The sequence below is a fragment of the Pseudopipra pipra genome, chromosome 3 (genome assembly GCF_036250125.1).
Source record: "Pseudopipra pipra isolate bDixPip1 chromosome 3, bDixPip1.hap1, whole genome shotgun sequence".
Classification (NCBI taxonomy): Eukaryota; Metazoa; Chordata; class Aves; order Passeriformes; family Pipridae; genus Pseudopipra; species Pseudopipra pipra.
The window spans coordinates 59,399,516-59,423,789 of record NC_087551.1 but is presented as its reverse complement, the minus strand read 5'-3'; the positions used below and the strand labels follow the sequence as shown (position 1 = coordinate 59,423,789).

At 37.7% G+C, this 24,274-nt stretch overlaps 1 protein-coding gene and 1 long non-coding RNA gene across 2 annotated transcripts in view; one reads left to right on the top strand and one right to left on the bottom strand.

Annotated features, from left to right (window-relative positions):
- Positions 1-20,987, top strand: part of EYA4 (EYA transcriptional coactivator and phosphatase 4) — a 152,244-nt gene extending 131,257 nt beyond the window's left edge. The window contains 8 exon segments of the mRNA XM_064649448.1: positions 2,397-2,486; positions 8,778-8,836; positions 8,943-9,103; positions 11,219-11,333; positions 13,086-13,207; positions 14,122-14,222; positions 19,881-19,958; positions 19,960-20,987. Of these exon segments, the coding sequence (XP_064505518.1) occupies positions 2,397-2,486; positions 8,778-8,836; positions 8,943-9,103; positions 11,219-11,333; positions 13,086-13,207; positions 14,122-14,222; positions 19,881-19,958; positions 19,960-20,091 (858 nt within the window). The 3' untranslated portion in view covers positions 20,092-20,987.
- Positions 20,988-21,518: 531 nt separating this feature from the next.
- On the bottom strand, positions 21,519-23,594 carry LOC135411631 (uncharacterized). Its single transcript, XR_010429238.1, has 2 exons — positions 23,530-23,594; positions 21,519-22,034 (listed from the first exon to the last, which is right to left on the bottom strand). It is a non-coding gene; the product is annotated as an uncharacterized LOC135411631 (long non-coding RNA).
- Positions 23,595-24,274: the final 680 nt, after the last annotated feature.

Below are 24,274 nucleotides of genomic sequence, written 5' to 3'. Positions count from 1 at the left end.
ATCAATTTTGTGCTAAGCTGAAATGAATTTTTTTTGCTTTATTTTAGTTTTTATATAGTACCTCTCAATATCCTTCTCATACTTTTGTCAAAACAGGAACATAGGAAATATAATATTAATAGTAATAAAGTCAGGCAGAGTTGGTTACAAAACTACTATTAATAAGAAAATCATAAAAGCTTTGTCATATTTAATGTCTTTAAACTATAATAGGCAAGGCAGGAAATTGTCATACATAGGTGGCATTATAATGGAATACATTATAGCAAATTTCCACATTGGAGTCTGCTTCTACTTAGAAAGGGGTAAAAACAGGATGAGAATCAAAAGTGAGATTACAGCTTTGGACACACTCCAGTGAGTAACTTACATAAATAATAATGAATTACCACCTGTTCATAAAGTTATGCACATACCTTAGTGTTTGTAGGATTGAGGCAAAGAAGCATATTGCAAATACTCTCTACTGTATTTTATCTAGAAAGAAAAATCTATAATTAACTTTGCACAGAAAAAGAAAAATGCAAACACATGTTTATATGTGATGACATTTTGATAAAAACATCATGGCTTGATGAGGAATCTCATGAGTCCAGGGTATTTTGATTATTTGTGTTCTGAGTACCTAACATGAGTTTTACAAATCTGTTAATGTGTGTTCCTTGATCATCCTCTTGGAAAACTGACCTTTGCACTTGCTGCTGCCTTTAGCCATGTGACTTTCAAATCCAGTAAATATGACTGCAGAAGACAGAGGGGATGAAGTTCTGTTACTGGGCACTGCATTTGGTTTTTACTTCTGAAAGGTAGTCTAGACCAGTTCGAGGGTCAACATAAAAATATTTCCTTTCGCTGAAAGTATTGGATCTAACTTTGGATGAAAACAATTTCTTGAATATTGTTCTCCCCTTCAGGTATGACTTTTTCATGAGCAAGAGTCAAAATATGTCTGTGTTTTAGATTTTACCATTAGTTATTAAATGCTTGAGTGCAGAAGCCATCTTTTATTCTGTCATTGTGAAGCCCTGGAGTAGTGGGTGTCTGATCTTGGTTGGGAAGCCTTTGATCCAAATACTAACAAATGATCAGCTGAGGTTTTGTGTGATTTTGTTGCTACATGCTGGTAAACTTTTAGACTTTAAATCTCAAGGTATTTAAGAAGGGATTTCTGAAAATTTGATAGTGTCAATCAAAGTTTAAATTATGGAATATAGTCTTTTTTTTTTTTCATATTTTAATGAAAAGAGGATCACATGTATTTTGAAAGTCCATTGCAGTACATTAAGCATTAAAAAGTTAACTTAACCCCACAAGCTCAGGCAGATAATTAAGACAGTAGTCAAACTAATTACCAGATGTCAGCAAAGCACCAGGAACTATTATTCTAAAACAAATGTAAGGTAATGCAAATTTGCTTTACTATTTCCTAGCAAACTTAGAAAAGTTAAATTAATTACCTTACATTTGGTAAACACTTAATGCTCTCAGATAGCATTATTGCAAATTGGTAGATTTGTGATATCTTGAGATAGAGCAGTTTGATAGTGTGAAAGTCAACGTACAAACAAATGGGACATTTTGAATGAATCTCATCCAGGGACAAGAATGCAGTATTTCTACAGAAATGAAGGGGAGATCTGTAGCAAACAAACAAACTTACAAACTTACAACATTTCCCATTCCTGTGGGCCAGCTAAAGAATCATGCCATAGATTGTAGGCACTTTGTTGAGTGAATAGCTGCAGTAAAATCATAAAGGAAAGACCAGAAATTCATCATTGAGTGCCTTCATGGAAGAAGGGGAAATACAGAGACAGAGAAGGATCGAGTGCAAGGTTTGAAGCTACATACTGGAGTGGAAGAAAGTGTGAGAAAGAAGCAATGTAGACCTAAGCATAGCCAAGGCTGTGATGATTTATCCAAAGTGAAACTGAATTTGGGGAAATGGACATAGGTTCAGACTACCTTTTGTATTTTTATAAAGCAGAGACATTAGAAATGGAAAAGGCCACTTAAGTCACACCTTCCTATCACAATATTTTTCCTACATACCTCTTTAATGAAAAGTTCCTTCCCTGTTTCCAGCCTTCTTTATGCTTGCTTATCTGTACGTTTATGGCCACCAGGTTTTTTCCTGTCAGTTCAGCCAGGTTGTAAATTCCTCAACTTTCAAAAAGCTTGATTTTTCAACATCCACAGCTCCTCAGATTTTCTCGCACAGGTTTAGCAGTCTCTTCTTACAGTATCATATTAAAGTAGCTTAATACTGAAAGGATTTCAGAGAAATTTCTTACTGTGTTAATTTTTCAAAACACTTTGAATACAGCAATTTTTAATGTAGTTCTGACATAACTTACAAGTGTGAAAGTAGTTAACCTTGCTTTCTGTTTTTTAAGGATCCACCAATGGCAGTGACGCTTGGACTGAGAATGGAAGAAATGATTTTTAATCTTGCTGACACGCATTTATTTTTTAATGATTTAGAGGTAAGATCAAAGGAATGTAAACACCATTGCTCCTGTTTTGTTAACATGGTGGATTTGCTGTGCATTAGTGTTTATTGTGTGTGACATTTACTGCCTCTGTAGTCTTTAGGTTTGTCCTACTCTAATCAGAGAGAGGTTAGCCAGGTGGCACTGACTTCCTGTGGCACCAGAGTCCTTCCATGAAACTCAGTGAGAGAGACAATCTGCATACTACCCATTCCTTTCTATGTCCTATAGCCATCTTTTCAGTTTTCATGGACTTAGAGCTGTCTGCTGTCATATCCAGGAGGGGAACATATGTGCCTCACGTTCTTCTCTTGAAATTCTTTATATTCACTTTCAGTGGGTGCCATCATCTGATCACAAGAGTCTGTGTTCTTCTCTTGACATACCTGAGTAGCCTTTTAGCCACAGGCCCCCATTTCTTGTTCAAATGGAGAAGATTCTTCATTTACCTCAAAGACTGTAGCATCAGAGAGCTGGGACTATAATGTATTCATCAGTGCTGTCTTTTCCCAAGGTAACCAGGCAACCACATGTGTTGTCACAGTATACCCAGGGTGTACAGTTTGGCAACTGGTCAGAAAAGACCTCTCCCTAGGGAGTGCCTGCTGTGGACAGATTACCTATCAGAAGCACATGGATGGACTACTGCAGGGACAGTGGTCTGGGAAGCACGCTCATCAACTGGGCTTCACAGGTTTTTTATTTCACTCTGGGAGTCTGGATCTGTTAGCGTGGAAAATGATAGTCTTATAACCATGTGCATCAAGAAACAGGATGGAAAAACAGTTTTCAAATTAAACTATGGGCTTTTCAGACCTTCCCCTGGTCTAAAACAGTTGTATTCTTATTCAGAGGGGATCCCAGATTTCCCCCATGGACAGATATTTGCCACTAATGGCAGCTGAAAGACTTGAGGTTTTGTTCAGAATCCCAGAGGAAGGTGAGAGAATAGAAAAAATAAGAGTAAGTGAGATTTTTCCATCCTCTGGGATGTTGATTTTTTTAGTGTGTCTTTTGTTCCTTCAACAACTGTAGGCAGTAAGAAAAGCAGAAGGTACCAGTGTGTGGTTGCTTTTGCTACCCCTTGTAGACCTCATCTATTCCTAGATCTTTTTAAGTCAAGAAGCTAGAATCTACTTCACCCCACACCTGAGCTGCACTTCCTCCTTCCAGCAGCAGAAACCTAAGAAATAAAGCCCTGGACATGCCTTTCCCAGTGTTTTATTGCAGTCCTAGTGAGTCATCACTTGACAGTGCAAGTGCATTTGGTGGATGTTCTTCTTCTGGTGCCCTGTACCAGGGAGAGACACCAAATAAATTTTCCAAAGCATTTCTTCAATTTCTCTTTAGCAGACCTTTGCCCCTGTGTGTTCAGATTTCATGCAACATGAATGAATTTTAAGCAATTTGGTAGAATATACCCAGAGTTCTTCAATCTTGTGCTGAGTTCGAGTGGAGGAGTTCAGCAAAAATGGAACTTTGCCCTCCTTCCATCCCTCTTTATTCTTGCCTATGGTTATTGAAGCCTTCTACCTTTCTCTCATTTTTTATTTTCTTTACAAATCACAGATTCAGCTGTCATAGGTGGATCATCACATTTTGGATAGTCTTTGTCAGGAGGTTTTAATATCCTGTCCAAAAACTCATGCACCAGCTCATTCCAGAGCTTGAACAGTATCCAAATAGTTTCCAGTTTTAGATAAATCAAAAAGTACTACTTGGGGACTATCTTGGAGAGTCTCGTAACTCAGTCAGTTTGATTTGATTAAAAACAGTTTCTATATGCAATCAATAATCACAGCTGCTGTAAGAAATTAAGCATTTTATAGCCCAGAATTAATCTTTGTTTCAAAACCAACTCTCTTATAAAATTACCAAAATATACCTCTCTTATAAAATTTCAAAGTTCATGTACTGAGATGAGTAGTATGCATACAATCTGGCATGTATGCAGAAGTGAGAAGACTAGCAATTTTCTGTCTTCTTACTAAATAAGACAGAATGGCAAAGTATGTAGAGGCATCCTTTAATAAACTGATGAATAAATCTGTCTTTTTAAATATGTTTGCAGAGCACATGGCCATTACTGAATATTCTAGTGAATCTGCATGATAAATGTATAATGACTTCTGAGAATTCCCCAGTTCTGACTTGGGGTCTCTCTCTCATCTCTCTTCCTCTCTCCATCTGTCTTTATCTTCCTCTCTCCATCCTCACAAGGAGAGCAGAGCTAAATGCTGAGCTGCTGATCAAGCATGGCCATCAAGACATGAGACCTTCAGTTCTTACTGGAAGAAGTGAGATAGGCCTTTTTTTACTAGGCTGATTTCTTATCCTTTCATCATCTCACTTTTTTAATGGTGAACCCTCATGTCCCCTACCTTCTGTCTTGCTTCCATCTTCATCCCATAATAAACCTCGAGGCACTGGACATGACAACTCTAATGTACTACTGAACCTCTATTCCTGTAATATTGACTTCAGTCACAATGTCCTCTACGCTCTCTTTTTTCCCCGTCTTTCTTGGTTACATACCAGGGTCTAGTAACAATAACCAAGTTATTGAAGTTATCACAAAAATAAAGTTTTCCTTCCTTTATGCAAATCTGTCTCACTACAATGGTTGCTGATGCAGAAATTCTGATCTGCCGAGACATTCCCTTCTGACCCAGTAACCCATGTTCTAATCAGCCAAGCTGCACTTCTATTTCAGGCTAGACTGTTCTCCAGCTATTGCATTCTCAGTGTATAAATTTTAGTTAGCTTGGGAAGTATCGCTTGGGAAGGCAGTTGGTGTTTTGCCATAAAAATAGGAGTCTGGTGATCTAAAAGGTTCATGTGCCTAAACAACACTTAGAGATGGGACTCAGTTTTGTTATTATATCCAACTAAGGAATTCTCTTGTCAACCAGGTAAAGAATAAGATTTTCTCCAAATTTCAGTATTAATTTTAAGACAGCTTTTAGAAATGTTGGTAAGGCATTTTATGCATACAAAACCCCTCAATTTCTATAAATTACAAGTAGGTACTCAGATGTGAGTCTTCCAATTCAGTTATCCCCCTCCACTCTCAGGACAATGAAGAAAAAAGTATTTGTTTCCAACAAACTGAATTATATTTCCATTTTTATGATAATCCTACCATATTTTAAAGGAGATTTTTTTCTTTTTTTTTTCTTCATTAGAAATAGAAATGAGAAATAAAAAATAGAATTTAGATAAGTCTCAGAATTTGGGAGGCAGGTCAAACTAGTTTTAACAGAGACTGAAGCATATACTTTGAAAGGAGTTTTCTGTATAGCCTAAGAAAGCATAGTGCTGAATATCCTCTCATTAATAACAGTTTTGTGTTCAGTGTCATAAGTCAGTGTTTTTACTAGATAATGAAATTACTGTCCATTTCAGGAGGATAATTTTTATGGATGATTTGTTGATTCTGTATTCTCAAATTTTCAGGCTCTAAAAATCACTGGAAAGAATTGACTGCACTCAGATATAATTTAAGTTAGTATTGCTTCAAGCAAAAGCTAGATATTGTACCTAGATTCCTTTCCTATAGTCACAGTAATAGGAAATATATTTTTATGTTTTTTAAGTTTTGACCTTGCACTGACAGTGAGCCACTGTGACTTGAGCTTAACCAGTACTGCAGCTGATGTGAAAAGTATTTTACTTTAACATTTACAGTGTCAGAGAGCTTGCTTTCTTTCCTTCCTCCCCATAACTGTTTGGTGTTGTTTAAAAGCAAACTCAGATGTTGTGTTGTGCTACCAGTTTCCTGTTTCTTTTGAGAAAAAGTAGAGAACTATCTCAAATCTGCTCAACCCATCTGCTTTTTCTTTTTTTTATGGCAAGTTTTTTTGACTCCATATAAGTGAACTTGTAAAAGGTAAACAGGTCAAGTAGTAAGTAAACAAGAAAACAAAGTAAACAAAAGCAAGAAGTTGTGAGCACAGGAGTTATTTGCTGCTCAGCAAATGTAAGTTGCCAGTATGCTGAGAGAAGATGATGAAGGGGAAAAAGGAGTAAGCTGGAGAGTGCTGTTGGGATTGATCTCCTGTATACTTAACAACGTTTTTCAAGGGACAAGTAATCAGAAAACTGCATGGTACCCCCTATTCCTGGAGTCAATCACAGAATCACAATGAACAAACTGTGAGACAACAAAAAAAAATAAACAGCTGAGACTTTGCCACCCACTGATATTTAATTTAATAATGAAATTATCAGGAGAACAGTTATCTGAAATTTTCAAGGCTGGAACAATGTAGCTGAAAGGATTGACAAAATCCAAACTGACTTATCCATCAAGGCTTTTGTGTGCCCTTCATTTAATTAGTACACCTTCAAATCCACAGAAATTATTTTTAAACTTTTAAACTTACACTTTCACCAGTTCCAGGGAAACCTGTGAAGGTGATTAGGAAGCTAGATACTGCAAAATAAAGAGTGGGGCTTTTTGTCTTGATTTTTGAGTTCCTGTGCTACACGTGGTGAAGCATAGTTGCATTTTTTTTTTCTGGAGTGTAAATAATAAATAAGGATAAAGAAATCAATCTTTAATTTCAGCTGCCCCTTCGCCTTTACTTTCTCTTTTCATCTACTATTTACATCCCAGAGCAGCTTCTTTAAAATATTCTACAGCTCAAGATAATCTCCTCAAACAGAACCAAAAAAATTTTATTTCTCCAGTGGGGACAAGAATGCTTCACTTCTGTTCCTTGAACACATCTCTGTCATACCTGTCTTAATGGACTCAGCCAGATGAGCAGAGTTTGGTAACTCATTTTTTTAGCTTTGACTCAATATTTTAAATTATGATTGCTTGTATGATGAAATGATATTACATATTTGAAAATCAAATCATATATATTTATTTTATATATTTTTTTTAACAACTTACTTCACGTGGGTAAAATCTGTTAAGTTTTCGTTAATTGCAAAGCAGACAAAACAGATGAAATGTTAATTTCCCCAACTCATGCTCTAGAAACTTGTGGCATACACATTCGGAAATAACTCCTCTGCTCAGACTTATCCTTTATCTGTACAACTTAGCACTCTTATGAGACAGAGATTGGAAACTTAGAACTGTGTCTTCTTGCATGTCACAGAGAGCTTGAATTAAGTGCTGCTTGTCAGCAACTTTATTTGACATAGATGATTCAGACAACTCTTTCTTTGAGGCACAGAGCTGTGCATTTTGAAAGCTCAGCCTCATTTTGCCTAAGTAAGGAGAGTAAATTATTGGAAAGTATTAATTGGGGAGTAATTTTTAAATACATCCTTGAACTTTTCCTTAAAACATCTTAGGAATATGTTAACAATAACTATTTTAAATATTAAAAAATTACATACAGCAAAGTAAAATCTCTGGACATTGAATTTCAGGTGTATCTTTGGGTTAAGATGTTAGTTCAAACAACTGCTGAAAACAGTTAATATGATGCGTGATGGCTTGACTTATTTATTTATTTATTGTGCTTCCCCCACATTTTCTTACCTTTCTGCTATAACCACTGCTCAGATAAGGATATTTGATAGATGTCCAATTATAAAACCATCTTGGAGGGGAGTTCAGTTTTCTAGTGTACCTCAGTTCCCTCATGTTGCTTCCATCCCTTCCAAAACCAGGAAATAATGTTCTTCAGGATTGATGATTATCTGTGATTTCCCAGCAAAAGGCACTTGCATAAATTAATAAAAGAACCTGACACATGTCCAAAGTACTTAACATAAGTCATATACCTGTTGAGATTCTTCATCATTAGCTTTTAGGGAGTGGGAAAATATGATTTAGGTGATTTTTAAGTATTGGTATACTAAGGAGACTATAAATGAGACTTGCAATTGTTGGGGTTTTACAATTAAAATAATGTAAAATATGCAACCAAAATTGCATATTGCGTTTCTAAATGCCCGTTTTAACGGGCATTTAACTCCTACACTATGTAGGAGTTGAAGGTTTTAGTATTTTAAAGACAATGATGGTGCGTGTACCCACTCTGCCATCTTCTGGTGTAGTTGGTGCACTGCACCGGTCCTTTCTTCAAAATCTGTACTAAGCCTGTGGTGAGCATAGAATCATAGAATCATTAAGGTTGGAAAAGACTTCTAATGTCATCTAGTCCAACCAGCCCACCGTTAACCTAGCCCACCATGTTCAGCACTAAACCATATCCTCAAGTGCCACATCCACATGCCTTTTGAAGACTTCCAGGAATGGTGATTACACTCTTTTGTAAGATAACTTATCATTTGGGTTTGTTTGTTTGTTTTCAACAGGAGTGTGATCAAGTTCATATAGATGATGTTTCTTCTGATGATAACGGACAAGACCTAAGGTAAGATACAGCATTTGTTTATTTTTTTTATTTTCAAAGATTAAATACTTTGAGCATTTACAGGAATACATTGTATTTATTTTTACTGTATTTTGGGTGTTTGCAGTACCTACAGTTTTGCAACTGATGGCTTCCATGCAGCTGCAAGTAGTGCAAACCTTTGTCTGCCAACAGGTGTAAGAGGAGGGGTTGACTGGATGAGGAAGCTGGCTTTCCGTTACAGAAGAGTAAAAGAGTTGTATAATACTTACAAGAACAACATAGGAGGTGAGTTTAATTGTCAAAATGAACTTAGACTGCTGATCAGTCTAAACTGCGTGGTGATGAACTCCTGCCAAGTGAATGTGCCTGGGAAGCCACTGAGGGAATGGAAAGTGATGTGACTGGACCATGGGCTGTTGAAAGCTACTGACTGGAGCAGCAAAGCCAGTGTTGTGCTGTTGTGCAGGAGAAAGAGTTGGAAAAACCAAGTAGGCTTTCATTTGGTTCCAAAAGAGCCCATCTTCCTGCTTTAGACCCAGATATTCTTACTGTACTGATTGGTTGAACCACTTATTCTGTCTCAAATATACTGCCTCTAGGAAAGATGTTGTATAGTTTCCACGGCACAAATTGTTTGTGGATGGCCATTTCCATCCTACATTTTCATGATCTAGTTGGTAACAACACACAGTCTCCTGAACTCTGCTGGGTACCTGCTAGTCTGTTTTCACCAGTGGATTGAAGAAAATTTTAGCACTGCCATGCCAATAGCCCCTCTTGTTGACTCTGTAGCTTACACAGTTGTGTTCTCAATAAGTCTAAGTCTCATTTGGGCCAAGAGCTTTCCTGTTACTGTTTTACTTCATGGACTTGCTCATGTCCTCACCAGCAGATGTGCAGGTAATTGAGCAGCAGAACCAAAAGAATCTGTTGTGGAGAGTCCTGTGACTTGCAGAGACAGCCAGCCCTCTTCTGAGGAGGTGAATATGTCAACTGATCCATTCAAAAAGAGACTGTGAGAACAGGGAATACTTAGAAGTCTTCAAGAATTGCCACAGTCATGTATTTTCACTCTTAGTAGTTTAGAGTTTTTACATGCCAAAGGATGAAGCAATAGGACCAAAGGGTGGTAGTAGAGGTCTGACTTTCACTTGCCCTCCCTTGCCCTTTATTGGTGTCATGAATAGTTTCTGTATACTAATAATTTTTGAACCAGTATTAACCAAAAGTTTACTGGGTTTTCTTATATCTCTTAATGCATCTAAGATTCTAAAGCTGCTGCATTTTATAAAACCTTTTACACTGGTAAGAGCTCAAGTCCAAGAGCACAACATAAGGAATTGCACTAAGGGGAACAATCATTGCAAAGGCAGAATGCAGATACGTGATGCATTGTACTCCCAGAAATCCTGCTTCTGAAATATAATTCATCCTTAGTGGGCAAGTTTATTCATTCATCCTCTACTTCTTAGCCTTTTTAATAACCTATTTATCACATATTTATCTGTTTATTTCAGAATAGTGACTAGAAGGCAACAGAAGGCTAGACTAATCTATATATTTTTAGGTTGCTTCATTTCAGATTTTTGAAGACAGTTATCACCATTTCTTGGGAACATAGGGTTTTAGAAGAGGGATACTAAAGGGCATGAGCCTGCTTCCTTGTTCTTCCAGGATGAAATCTAATTTTAAAATATCTTGGTTCCAAAGAATTCATGTCTCAACGTTCAATAGGCTGGGTATTTTTAAATATCTTATGATTTATACACAAAAAGAGATTTTGAGCTTTTAAAGACTGAGATCTGAGAACATAAGATGTGCAGCTGTTCCAGGGCTGTAAATGCTATAGAAGGAGCTATTATTACTAACTACAATAGGACATGAAGAGCAAGCTATCAGCAAACAAATGTATTTTCATATGTTTAACCTGCGGTTCACCTATATACAGAGTCATAAGCAGGGCACTTTTAAACATATGCAGATACTGCAAAGGCCAGTTTATTCTAAAGTACCTTCTTTTGTGACTGTCTCTGCCTGTGATCCTGATGACATGGATCTTCTTGTCACTGCCTCTGATAATTTGAGAGTAAGATACATGTGAGGAGCTGGTTTAAAAAATATGTATTTCTGAAAGGTATACTTTGAAATGCAGTAAAGCAGCCTGAATAGATGAAAAAATCCAACTAATTATTAGTATCTAAAATATTCTCTGACATTGCCTGATGCAGCGAAGTACAAATAAAACCAAAGATTTACTGATGGTTGAAGACAATAGATTTTTCTCTTTGATATTTGTTCAAGTTCTAGTGGAATTTAAAATATAAACAATTACCATAAACCCCAATACATTCCAGCTAATACAGAATTTAATTCTATTTTTCTTTCTCTTTTACATAAAAGGACTCTTGGGTCCCGCTAAAAGAGATGCATGGTTGCAATTAAGAGCAGAGATTGAAGCTTTGACAGACTCCTGGCTAACAAATGCACTTAAATCATTATCAATTATCAGCACAAGGTATGTATCTGAGTCTACTGTAAAAAAAGGTTCTAGTTTTAGATATGTAATGGCTATTTTTTTCATTTTAGCTTATGGTAAATGAGTGCCTTTAAAGAACAGAACAGATCTACTATGACGTTGGAATAGGACACGGGAAAAGTGGAAAGTGGTTTCATTTTAAGTGATTCCACCATTTACTAAAGATAGTATGAAATGTCTTCTAAAATATGTGTACATTGAAAATGTGTTGTAGAATTCTGAGGCAGCTTTTAATTTATTATCTTGTGGACAGCATTCTCTGAATTCCACGTATCTCTGCTCTGTCCTTCAATGTTTGTGCTTATTCACAGTGCTACCTAAATACTGTATAAATACCAGAACACAAGAACATTTTCCTTCTGTCCTTCCAAGCAAATCAGTATATATTAACATATACCTTAAGTTGTCAGAAGAGCAAAAATCTCTTTTAACTGAGTTAAAAGTCTGGGTTCCTAGTAATGAGACATAAAATGTACTGTTCTTTGAAACAATGAAAGTATGAACACTGCTGCTGCTTAATCAGCCACACAATTTGTATCTTACCAGAAATCCTAAAAAATCCTGGGTTTAAACCATAGAAAAGAAAAACATTAAGTCATCTTGCCTTCTGAACATGTCTGGGAGAAGACTTAGCATCAAGTGGAAAGACAAACTTGGAAAGACATGAAAATCTTATTTTCAATGTAACAAGTTTTGCAATATGTTTATCTTTTAATAGTTATTAACTTAACAGTAAAAAAGTAAAAAAATTGTGATTGTATAAGCTGTGTTTAGCTCTGCATTCCTTTCCAAATTGTTAGTCTTCAAAAAGACTTTTGGTAACGAAGGCCAGTTGAGCATGGGTGGATGAGTCTGGAAAACTGTTATCAGTTACTCCTAATTGTTAAATAATAGTCTTTTGTCTTGTCTTCAAAGAACTGTACAACTATAAATCTTCAGAAGCTACCCATGAGTCAGCTAAACATTACTTACATTATTGACAGGAAATTGAGATACCTTAAGTCAGAAATAGTAGCCTAAGGTCTTGCTTGGAATTTATGGAAATACCAGAAGGAAAAATCACAACTATTTGCTCTCAACTCCAGCCATGCCATGGTCACACTCATGTTCCAGCCTGTCAGTGCCTAAAGTAGCCTGGTTCTGAGTTTCCTGTTGTATAGCTGCTAGCACAACTTCTCCATTCAAGTTTCCATCCTCGCCATTTGATGCCAGCTTATTACCATGATTATCCTCCCTCTTAGAAATATTCCTACTCTTGAAACATGAAGGAAGTAATGTTATTATGGAGAAATGTGTACTGGCTGTTTATTTCCCTTAAAGAGTAACAAAAAATGTTTTTGTGTTCTCTTAACTCCTTTATATTGCTGATGGCTACTGCCAGTTTATTTCCAGCATGAAAATTCTGCTTTCAAAGTATTAAAATGCCTCTTTTTGGAGGTACTTGGTAGTCTTAAATGTCTGTGTTTTAGTGGACTCATATTCAAGGACTTGTTTTCTATAAACCACTGTGGAATACTTCCTACAAAAATCAGGCCCTGCATATTTTTTAAAGGATTTTTTCCAAAGTTTTATGTACATTTTTCTGTAAGTGATGGTGCTGAACAGCACTACTGTGTGAGTGAAAGTCAATGTTGAGGAAATCTGGATATGCTCTTCACAGCTAGTTCATTTCATCAGCATTTGGATACTGTTTCTAAACTATTTAAACTTAAACCCTTTCTCTCATTTTAGGAGTAATTGTGTAAACGTATTGGTAACAACGACACAGCTTATCCCAGCACTTGCAAAAGTTCTACTATACAGTTTAGGAGGAGCTTTTCCTATTGAAAATATTTACAGTGCAACCAAAATAGGTAAGAAAATTATTCTTTCATTCATTCTCACTACACTGCATTACCAGTATTTTTTTTCTGCCAGAAATGGATGGATTCCAAAACACTTCCTTGACACTTAGCAGTTTTAGTTATAAGATTTAGACGTTGCATATATTCAGATATCTTTCTGTCGAAGAATTCCAAAGTTGTCTTATTTTAAATGATGCCTGAAGGAATAAAGACACTGATTAAAAGCCTCAGAAATTCCTCAGTATGGTGGAGAAAACAAAAAACGTGCAGAAAACCATGAAGAAAAGTGTTCTGTGAATTCAAACCTGAGCAGAACTTTTGTTAAAATAACCTCTGTTCTGACATTCAGCTCTATGTAAGTAAGGCCACAGCTCCACAAACTTTTTCCCGAGGCATAATATGTCAGAGATGGTGATGAAAACTATCACTAACAGAAGCTGCATTGGTGGATGCCAAAAGAGCACTTCTCTATTGTATTCATAACTGTGTGCCTTTTTTGTGCTATGGTTTGTAAATGTATGGTTTAATTCACTAACCTATTAATTTTTGCAGAGTTGCTAATTCTTTTACCTTAGTGGCTTTCCTGTAATAATTAATAAATTTAGCTTTACCTGAAACAGCTTAGTGTCAATAAGGGAATTCATTACTTCTTACCCGATTTGGCTCTAAGACTGGGAACCTTTTAAAAGTAGTAGTAGCAATGTCTTACCACTCCAAAAATCCTTTGTAAGGCTTCACTGTAACTCACTTGATATTTTGAATAAATAGTGCCTTGTTTTTCAGGCAAAGAGAGCTGTTTTGAGCGTATAGTGTCCAGATTTGGCACTAACATAACTTATGTTGTGATTGGAGATGGCCGAGATGAGGAACATGCAGCTAATCAGGTAACTTCACTCTGAACTCTTATCTCATTTATCTTCCAGGAAAAGAAAGTTGCTTTGAACGAATAATGCAAAGGTTTGGCAGAAAAGTAGTATATGTTGTAATTGGGGATGGTGTAGAAGAAGAACAGGCAGCAAAAAAGGTAACCTGTCTTCTGAAATGTTGGTGTGATACGTAGCTACTAATGCAAGCCTTTCTGTTTGCATTTCTGTCAGTGTTGCACAAAATGACAAATAATTTCAGTCCACAGATGCAAGGCAGCAAGAGCATGATGAGATCAAAACTAGAGTAAATGAACCATTTGGATTCTAGCATTTGCTTCACTTGGCTTTGGAAAGAAATGGAAACCCCACAAAATTATTTTTAAAATAAATGAAGAAATATTGCAGAAAAAATGTCTGACTAGCTTCAAGCAAATCAAAAGATAAGCAGAAGAGATAGAAAGGGCTATAACACGATGGTTGGGTGGTGTTTTTCTCTAAATATTGAAATCAGGGATGTTTCAAGAGAAGTATTACAGAGAATGTGGAAAAACATGTAAAGGACTGTGCAAATTTTTTGCTAACATAGATGAAGATCCATAATTTACTGGAGCAAATATGATAAACATATAATTTGCTTCAAGAGAGATGTATCTGCTGAAGGAAAAAGAACACAACATAGAGATTGTGTACCAAATCTATGGTTCTGAAAAAAAGAACTCTTTCCTTATAAATATTCAATTTTCTTATGATGATAATTCAAGTCCAATTTCAGCAGAAAAATTTTCAGTGTTCAGAAACAGATAAAATTAGTAATTTGTGCCATACTTTCTAGTATAACCCCTGGAAGTGTGCAGAAACTGTAATTTTTGCCTGACAATGTCTGTACAGGACAAGTGATGTAAATATCCTTGAGTTAGGAGTAGCAAAATAAAGTACCCTCATAGTGTTGTAGTTGGAATGGAAAAAAAATGAAAATAACCAAAATGCTCATTCCAAATGGTTCCTTAATATAGGTACAGTATTGGTGATGGGTCTTTCATAATTTGTGCTAAACGATGGTGGTTTGATTGTGTGTTTTCCGGTTTGGCATGCTTTTTTTCTTATGTTGACTATATTGCATGGATAGGTGCAGAATTCAGAGAGAGGGATGAATATGGCACATTACAAATAGATCTGAACTCAGCATGAAAGTATGGGGTTTTTTAATATGCTGATGAATTGTTGAAGGAGAATAGCGCATATACTTGCACCTCTCAGATCCTGATGCTTTCTCCAACACAAATTATCTTTTCTTAAACCAGAAGTGTGTTATTTTCATATCAAAAGAGATTTCTTTTTCCCCTAGATGGAGAAAAAATGTAATTCAACGCTGTTTCAAAGTGTTGAGTGAGAAGCTTTTTTTAATGGAAGTCTGATAGCCCTTTAAGTGATCATTCAGTATTTTGCAGTCAAATAAGTGGAGCAGAAAGGCATTTCCTATTAATGCTCCTTTGTATGGGTTTGCATGGTAACATTAAGCAAGTAGCTCTTAATAAGTAACAGGCTGTTTCCAAAGAAACTATTAAGAAAGACTATCTAATTATTTTAACTTCAGTTGAGCTATTAAGCTCAGATCTATTTTGGTCTGATTTTTGTCAGTACTTTAATACCAAAAATCAATCCAGAAACAGTGATGTAAAATACGTGGTGGTAATCTAACTAGCCTCGTGTGTCATATACCACCCTGTATCACGGTGTTCATCTTTCCTGACCTTTTCCCTCCTCTAACAAACACAGCACAACATGCCTTTCTGGAGGATATCCAGTCATTCGGACCTCTTGGCTCTCCATCAAGCACTGGAACTAGAGTATTTGTAACTGTGTTCTAAAGTTGGCGATCCTTTTTTTTATATATATATATATTTCAAGTACACTGAATTTTTATGTGTGATTCAATGCCTCTGGCTTTACACATATGAATTGTCTTAAGAAGGGAAGAAATATTTGGAATTAAAAATTCCAAATTGAAGAATTCAGATTGCTGAATGAAGTTAAAACATTAGTGCTACATAAGGAAGCTCTATGGTCTTATATATGCAACATTTTTAAATGAATTAAAACTGTGGAGGTTGCTGGTACACACCAAGTGAGCCCTGACAGGAGTGAACAAAGGACTCAAACTGGCAAAGCACCAAAATGCGTTTTCCAGCCAACAAGGTGGTGTTCAACAACATTCCTCAAAATGGGATATATTCTCAGCACTGAGGTTTGAACCAGACTTTAGCCTACCTAACCCAGAAAATCTGAATTGGAATGCACTCAGACTGTATAATGACAATCCTGTCTAGACCTGTAATTTGTGTAAATTATTGATGAAAATAATTTACTGTGACTTTGTTAGCAGCTGATTTTGGAAGTGGATGCAATTTTTCTTTCTTTTGGGGGTGCAGGGGAGGGAAAGGGTTATATAATGTTGTCTCTTTTATAAGTTTGGCAAACAGAATGTCATAATGATGTGTTGTGCCTTAAAGAGAAGATTGTGTTCGTGTGTTATAATGTAATTTTGGTTAAAAACTCTGTAGATAAACAAAGAAAAACCTTCGTGGTAATTTTTGACATGACCAAATTTGAAATTCAAAGAAGTCAAAGAGCAGAGCTGCACCAAAGCATTTAAGTATTTGCTGCAGTAAGAAAAAAATAATAAAGGAAAGTTTGTGTTTTTATTTGGATTCTGAATAATTCCACTGATTGTTTGAGAAAAGTTAAGAGCACGTTGGGAAGTTTAATACTGGGGACCGCTAGGTTGAAAGGTTAAAAAAAGTGTTTAACACCTTCGGCATCATTTCTTAATTCTCCAACAAGAGAACTAAGAGCCATATTCATTAATTACCAAGTCCACTGAAAGCCATACAGTGAGTGCATCTGCTGTGTATAAAAGAACAAAGTTCCACCCAGCAGACAAAGTGTTCAGGTGGCATTACTGAAGGTGAAAATGTGGAGTTAAGCCCAGATGGGGAATAAAACACAATTCCATTAGGAATGAAAAATTACTAAAGATCAAGTCAGTCAGATGTGCAAACGATGCTCCATTTAGCATATTCAGGATCAACACAAGCTGCTGAAATTACTGGCATAATGACATTGGCCGTTTCAAGAGCATAGTCCTCTTTGGTAAATAAAGTAGCATTTTGGTAGTTTTGCAATTGTGTTCCACATTTCCATGTATTTTGTTTTGGGTCAGCATGATTTTCCTCACCCATTTTTGGTTGCACAAAATACTACACAGGGACAACCTAAATGTTTTGGAACCAGAAATTTCAATAGTATGTCAGGTATCTGAGGAGAGGATAAAGAGATGATTTTTTTAAAGAAATATTGAGAAATATATCACCTTAACTTTCATAATTTCTATTAAAAGTTACGGTCCATACAGTGATGATTATCTTGCGAGTTTGAACATGCTATTTTTCATCTTTGGAAAATGAGCAACATCCATATTGTACATGAGGTCCTTAGTGCTCTATGTGCAGCTTGAGCACTCTGAAACAACAGCAGGTGGTTCGTCTCTCATTGCAGAAAATGGAAACTACTTTTTTCAATTTTTGAGACTGTATATGGAGACATCTGAGGTTGTCTGTGCACTGAACTGCATGAAGAGGTGTATGCAAGAGAAGGTGTTAAATGCAAACTCTGGGATGCCTGCACAAGCACAGTAGTTGGCACTGAGGTGAAAATCTTCCCTCGCTGTGCTGTGAAGCCAACATATGTCATAGTTACCAGGTAGTGACTTTGCTGATTTAAACTCTGTTGAGGTTACATGAAAGTTAGTTGGTTGGTGAAAGCCTGGAGCCACTAAAAGTACAAGGCAAAACTCTTCTATAAATTCATAAAAATGGATTTCTTCTCTGTGTTGGAGTTGGATATGCAAGTCACCACACAACAAACAATAATTTGTTATCACTGGGCAGTTTAAAGCCATCACATGAGACTTGCCACATACGAAATCACTATAGACTAGCTATTTGGGTGATAGATTTATGTGTCCAAAAAGTAAATATTATGCATACTTTCTTTATATTTTCAGTACTTGTCTAGTCAGATTTGTCCTGGAAGTACCTTTTTCATAAAAAGCTGTAGTTAACAGCTTTTTGTAGTGTTTCAGGTGGGAAAAGGTGTTTCTACTGGAATAAGAAAAAACTTCAAAGACTTTCTCAAGTTCTAGCATTGCATAAAAATCTCAATGTAAAAGCATGATAAGCCAAAAAATTGATATGGTGAACTAGCTTTTTTTTTTCTTTTTCTTTTTCTTTGACAAGTCACAGTGTTCTTTAAATGCATGAAGCAATATTATTTCTCAAATCAGTTGTTCAGTGTTCTTTTCCTAATCAGATGTAAGAACAAAAAGTGGCCCAGCAACAACCGTTGGTTCTTACAAAAGGTTTGCAGTGCCTTCATTGGAGTTGTGCTTAGCTTTTTGTGGTGGATGCAGCTCAATTTATATACTGGACTTCTAGAGAGGAGATGGAGGGAAAAGGAGGAAAGTTTTACAGAGCATGACAAATTTCTGTGTGCTACCATAGCAGAAGTTAATTATAAAAATAAATAATCCACAAAAATGTGAATCCAAAGACAATTAAAGGATTTCGCTCGAAAGCCGTCGCAATACAAAATTTCAGAGCATGAATACTCTCTTGCTAAGCAAAAATTGCTATATATCTTTAAATAAAAGTGTGTAGAACATTCCTTGTAGGGAGAAATTAGACTGATATATTTTCCTTCATGAACAATACAGAGGAGAAAATAACCAAGGCAGAGACATCAGGCTGTTCCAAGTGGGCCTAAGAAGATTAAACTGAAGGTTGATCACTTTGACACTGGGTGCATTTTAATTCAAAAGCATATTAATCAGAAACTACCTTCCCTTCAGCCTCTCCTCAACAACCAAGATTGAGCAAAGGTCATGTTTGCAAGTATTTTTGGCAAATGAAGTATAGAATATAACGCCTTTTGCTGATACTCTAGCAGTTCTCAGTACAGAACATGAACATTCATTAGGCATTTGAGTAGTCAGCTTGCAGAATACAAAAATGTGTGATTGCAGTCACAAGCTGGTATCTTAAATAGATATAAAACCGTGCAGTTCAATAAAAGAGAACAGAAAAAACTAAAAAATAGGCTTATTTTTAGATGCCTGTGGAGATTGTGCACAAAGATCTAGGTGGCAGCTAGCTCCCAGATCTGTTTTCATTAGAATCCAGTGTGAGCAGCAGTGTTTGCATCTAAAGCAGTGTGGAGTGTGTTCCAGTGCAAGCATTGACAAGGAAGATGAGGCCAAATCAAAGTCCCCTATACAAGCTGACCTCATCTTGGGGTGGATGAGGTCCTGTATTCCATCAGAATTGTAGAGTTTATGGAGAATATAGACTTGACCCAGGATAGGGAGACTAGGTTTTAGCTATGAGGTTGTACCCAGATCCAGGGTTTCAGTTCAAAAGTCATCTCTGCTTTAAAGGATTGACAGCAGGCATATGCTGTAAATGAATATGGTATTTAGTATCTCTGAAGAGAAGCTGAAGTGACAGAAGCCAAAATCCCAGCAATAGCAGCATTTTGAATATTTGAAGCCAAGGGTCTCTGTCATGTATTAGCAGATTATAGTTTATTAGGGCCTACCTAATTTAAGAAAATGTAAATTAAAATTAAAAGCTTGTAAAATTATGTACATCTTTACTATTTCTCAATAAATACACTCGGAAATGTCTTTTTTCTGTACTATATGGTGTTGTAAGTTGTTCAGTCTGTGGTTGTTCTGTCTCCATACACAATGTCTCTTACAGGTATTGACTGTGACCTTGGACTCTTATGTCCATGCTGCCCTTGTGGTTCATGCCTGGAGCAACCCTGAGCCTGTGCATGTGGTCTGGTACAGACTGGCTCACCTGCAGACTGTTTGCAGAGTACAGCCTTAGAGAGCATCTACCCCTGCTCTGCACTGAGGCTTCCTCACCAAGAAAATTAGGTGCCTTGCTTCAGATGCAGCCTGAGTGACAACTAGCACCTTTGTTGCAGTGTCCTTGGGACAAAATACAGAACAAATGCAAATTTGATGGTTTAGACACACAGTGTATGCATATAAATTCCCTTGCCAATTCACTTATTAATATTATGCTAGTATTCTTATGGACATGGGTTGTTAGGAGACAGACTGGGCTACTGAGGGGCAAGCAGCCTTTCCAGTTGAAGATTGTCCTTGTGAAACTTTGTAAATGTCTTTGGGAGCTGTACTGAATGTCTTAGTGAGGTACTGACCTTTGTTTGAAGAAAGCAGTCCCTCCATAGTCTGCTGTGGAAGGCCAAGGTGGGATTGCAGGACTGTCAGCACACTTAGACGTGACATTATGATCTTGGAACAACATTAACAAGTAGCAGAGCCTTGGTAACCACAGTGCTTCAGCCACAAGAAGCAGCTTGTAATAGTAGATTTTTTTCCCCACGGGTTAGATTAAAACATGTCTGTTAACAAACACAACTGTTCTGTATATCTGCTTTCTCCTCAGTTTTAGGAACAAAAAGGAAGATATATCAAAAATAGGGTGGACAAAATATAAAAAAGCCCTATCTACTGAGCAGACAGACCCATCCACTGAGCAAACAGTACCATGAGGATAAAAATTAGATACTGAGGGCATTTATTTAAAAGCTTTGACTGGGTGAAAGCACAGCATTAGCTTCATTTTGCATTGCTGAGAAACTCAGTGCTCTAAATGGCCATCAGTGCGTCCTGCACATGATGTTCATAGTGATGAACTAAAGTAAAAATATTACACTGAGGGCATTTATGTGTGGACACATAACTCTTCCTCATTTGTGTGCAAAAATACTTCTTCCTCATTATCCATTACCAATAAAAAAATCCTCAAGGAAAACCAAGCAGAAATTCAAAATGGAGTTGTGTTGTCTCTTCTGTTGTTTGTCAGTTATTATCTCTAAGAGATGCATGTTTAGGGTTGACTTGTTTGATTCATTTTCTTTTTTCCAAACAAATAGTGGATTTGGAACCATTTTGTATATGTTTATAAATTTGGGGGGATTGTTTCAGTTGCCAAAAGCCAAGGTAGTAGAAGAAATGCTGTGAAGGCCAAAACATCTGAATAGTTTGTTTTTGCATGTTAATTTCTCTACAGATGTCAAGGTTTGATTTTCAAAGAACTGAATATCTGACTCAACTAACAGAAAAAACTAACAATGATTTTATTTTTTTTTTTCTGGTTGGAAAATAAAGGGAGAAAACGCCAGAAAGCTTCACAAATTGATTTTTTAAGTGGACAAGCAAAGGAACTCTTTTGTTGGAAAAAGCACCATTTCTCAAATTTTCTGGATAATTTGGGCATCAAACATCCATCTAAACATGGGTTATTAGAAATTCACATACACACTTCAATAAACATGAAGCAAGAAAGCCAGGAAACATGAAGGACAGAATTTAAATGAGCTATATTATATGAAGGAGTCAGGCTTTGAATGGAGCTTAAATAGACTTAATTTTTTTGCCTTATTCACAGTGTCACATGGGAGAATGGAGTGCTGCAGAGAGGCAAATGGAAAGTGATTCATATTTCTTCCATTACTATACAACCTACTGTACCCTTCACCAAGAAGGACACAGTTTTTCTACATAAAAAAAACCAAAGCAACTGGAGCTATTTGGAAAATACTAGAAATTCATTGAAACCAAAATATGTTTGGGGAGTGCACACAACAACATCAATGAACAGAACATTTCTAGTCCTCTTTAGAGAAAGAGTGAATCAGAGGCCCACCAAGTTAGCCAGAAAAAAAATGAGCCATTGCAGGAGTCCAGTGACTATGGCTCTCAGTTGACATATCAAGCCCCTCTTCTTTGCTTTCAACCTGTCTGGATTAGGATCTTGGTTTTTAGCTTTCTGATTCAAAAAGGTCCTGGTTTGGTCCAATAATGAAGAGGAGTGTTTCTGAAATCAGAAAAAAAAAAAAAAAAGAGAGAGGGAAAGATCAAAGGGAAGAAGAAATAACAAGAATAATCTTGCTTCTTACCCAGCACTAAACCCAGTATCCCTGCTGTGAAGGGTTGTGGAAAATGCAATCTTCCTGGAAATGATTTAGCAAGTGAGAAGCTGTGGTTAGTTGGTCAGTTGGTTGCAGTGGGAGGAGGGACAGACAAGACATGGGAGAAAACCAGCAAACAGATTCCCTGGACTATGTGTGTATCTCCTGTTTTACATCACAGTCTCATTTGTGGTTTTTTGTGCTCTGAACTCCTACCCTATATAGCTACCCCTTGTCCCACTATCTCTGGTCCATAGGTTTTGCAGACTGATCTCTTTACTTCCTTGTTTCTCTCTGGTTTTACGCTGTAGTGGGTTGACCCTGGCCAGATACCAGGTACCCACTAAAGCCCCTCTCTCACTCTCCCTCTGCAACTGGACAGAGGAGAGAGAAAAACAACAGCTAAGAATTCATGAGTAGAGATAAGAACTGGGAGAGGTCAGTGACTGATTGCCTTCATGGGCAAAACAAGACTCAAAGAGGGGATAGTACTTATATTTATTATTAACAGGATAAGAGCCAAAGAGTGAGAAATAAAATAGTCTTAGAAACACCTTCCCCCCCACCCCTCCTATCTTCCACGTTCTCCCTCCTCCCCCCCAGTGGTGCAGGGGGACGGGGAATGGGGGTTACATCAGTTGTTGTTTCTGCTGCTGCTGAGAGAGAGGAGTCCTTCCCCTGCTGCCATGGGGTCCCTCCCATGGGAGACAGTCCTTGATGGACCTCTCCAACGTGAGTCCATCCCTCGGGCAGCAGTTCTTCCCAAACTGCTGTCCCGTGGGTCACTCCTCCATGGGGTGCAGTGCTTCACGAATGACCTGTGCCAATGTGGGTCCCCCACAGGGGCCACAAGTCCTACCAGGGAAAAACCTGCTCCAGCGTGGGCTTCCCTCTCCACAGGCCGCAGGTCTCCCACAGGACCCTGCTCCATCTTGGGCCTCCCATGGGGTCACAGCCTCCTTCATTCATCCACCTGCTCCATGGGCTGCAGCTGGGTCTCTGCACCCCGTTGGTCCTCCATGGGCTGCAGGGGCACAGCTGCTCCACCATGGTCTGCACCACGGGCTGCAGGGGCCACAGCTCCAGTGCCTGGAGCACCTCCTCCTCCTTCTGCACTGACCTTGGTGTCTATGTTGTTATTCCCATGTTCTCACTCCGCTCTTCCCTGGCTGGAATTTCTTCTGCGCAACAATCTTTTGTTCTTAAATATCCCAGAGGCATTACTGTTACTTCTAATTGGCTCGGCCTTGGCCAGCGGCAGGAAGTCTGCCCTGGAGCTGGCTGGCATTGGCTCCACAGGACAGGGGAAGCCTCTAGCAGCTTCTAACAGAAGCCACCCCTGTAGCCCCCCTGCTACCAAAACCCAGCCACAGAAACCCACTACTTATGCCTTTCTGTTACCTCATTGCAGCTGCAGCCCTTCGCTGTCTCTGGATTTGTAAGCCTTCTGGATAGCAGAGCAAAGTAGGACTTCTTTGCAGGGATTTTTTTGGGGGTGGTGTTGGGGTAGCCTTGGCTGGCATCCAGACTCCTACCCAGCTGCTCTCAATCCTCTCCTCAGTGGGATGAAGGAAAGAGAAAGAACAGCAGTGAGAAAGCTTGTGGGTGGAGATTAAGACAGGTAGATTCCTTACCAATTACTGTCACACAGGAAACAGACTCCACCTGGAGAAAATTAATTTATTGCCAATTAATATTTAATCACTGCATTGGGTAGTGGGAAACAAAAAGGCACCTTTCCTCACCCCATTTCCATGTCCAGCTTCACTCCTTCTCTGCAAGCTCCTCTATGTCTCCTGAGCAGCACAGACAGGATGAGGGAAGATGGTGGCTACAGTCAGTAAGTACTCAGCAGTTCCTCTCTGTATTAGGGAGGTCTGGTGCCATGGGAGGCCTCTGCTTGTATCTCACTAGCCTATCCCATGAGCAGCCTATAATGTCACCTTTATAAGGATGCATCAGCTTCAAGTGCTACGTTTTTCACTTGGAAAGCTTTTACTTTGATTTGGTTTTTTGGTATAAGCCATGACTGGAGCATGTGTTACACTTCTGCAGCTCATGCAAACCAGAAACCCTTACATGACATCTGTGCCTCATGATCACTCAAAAGCAAAACAAAGCAAGGAGGGGGAAAAATGAGGGAGAA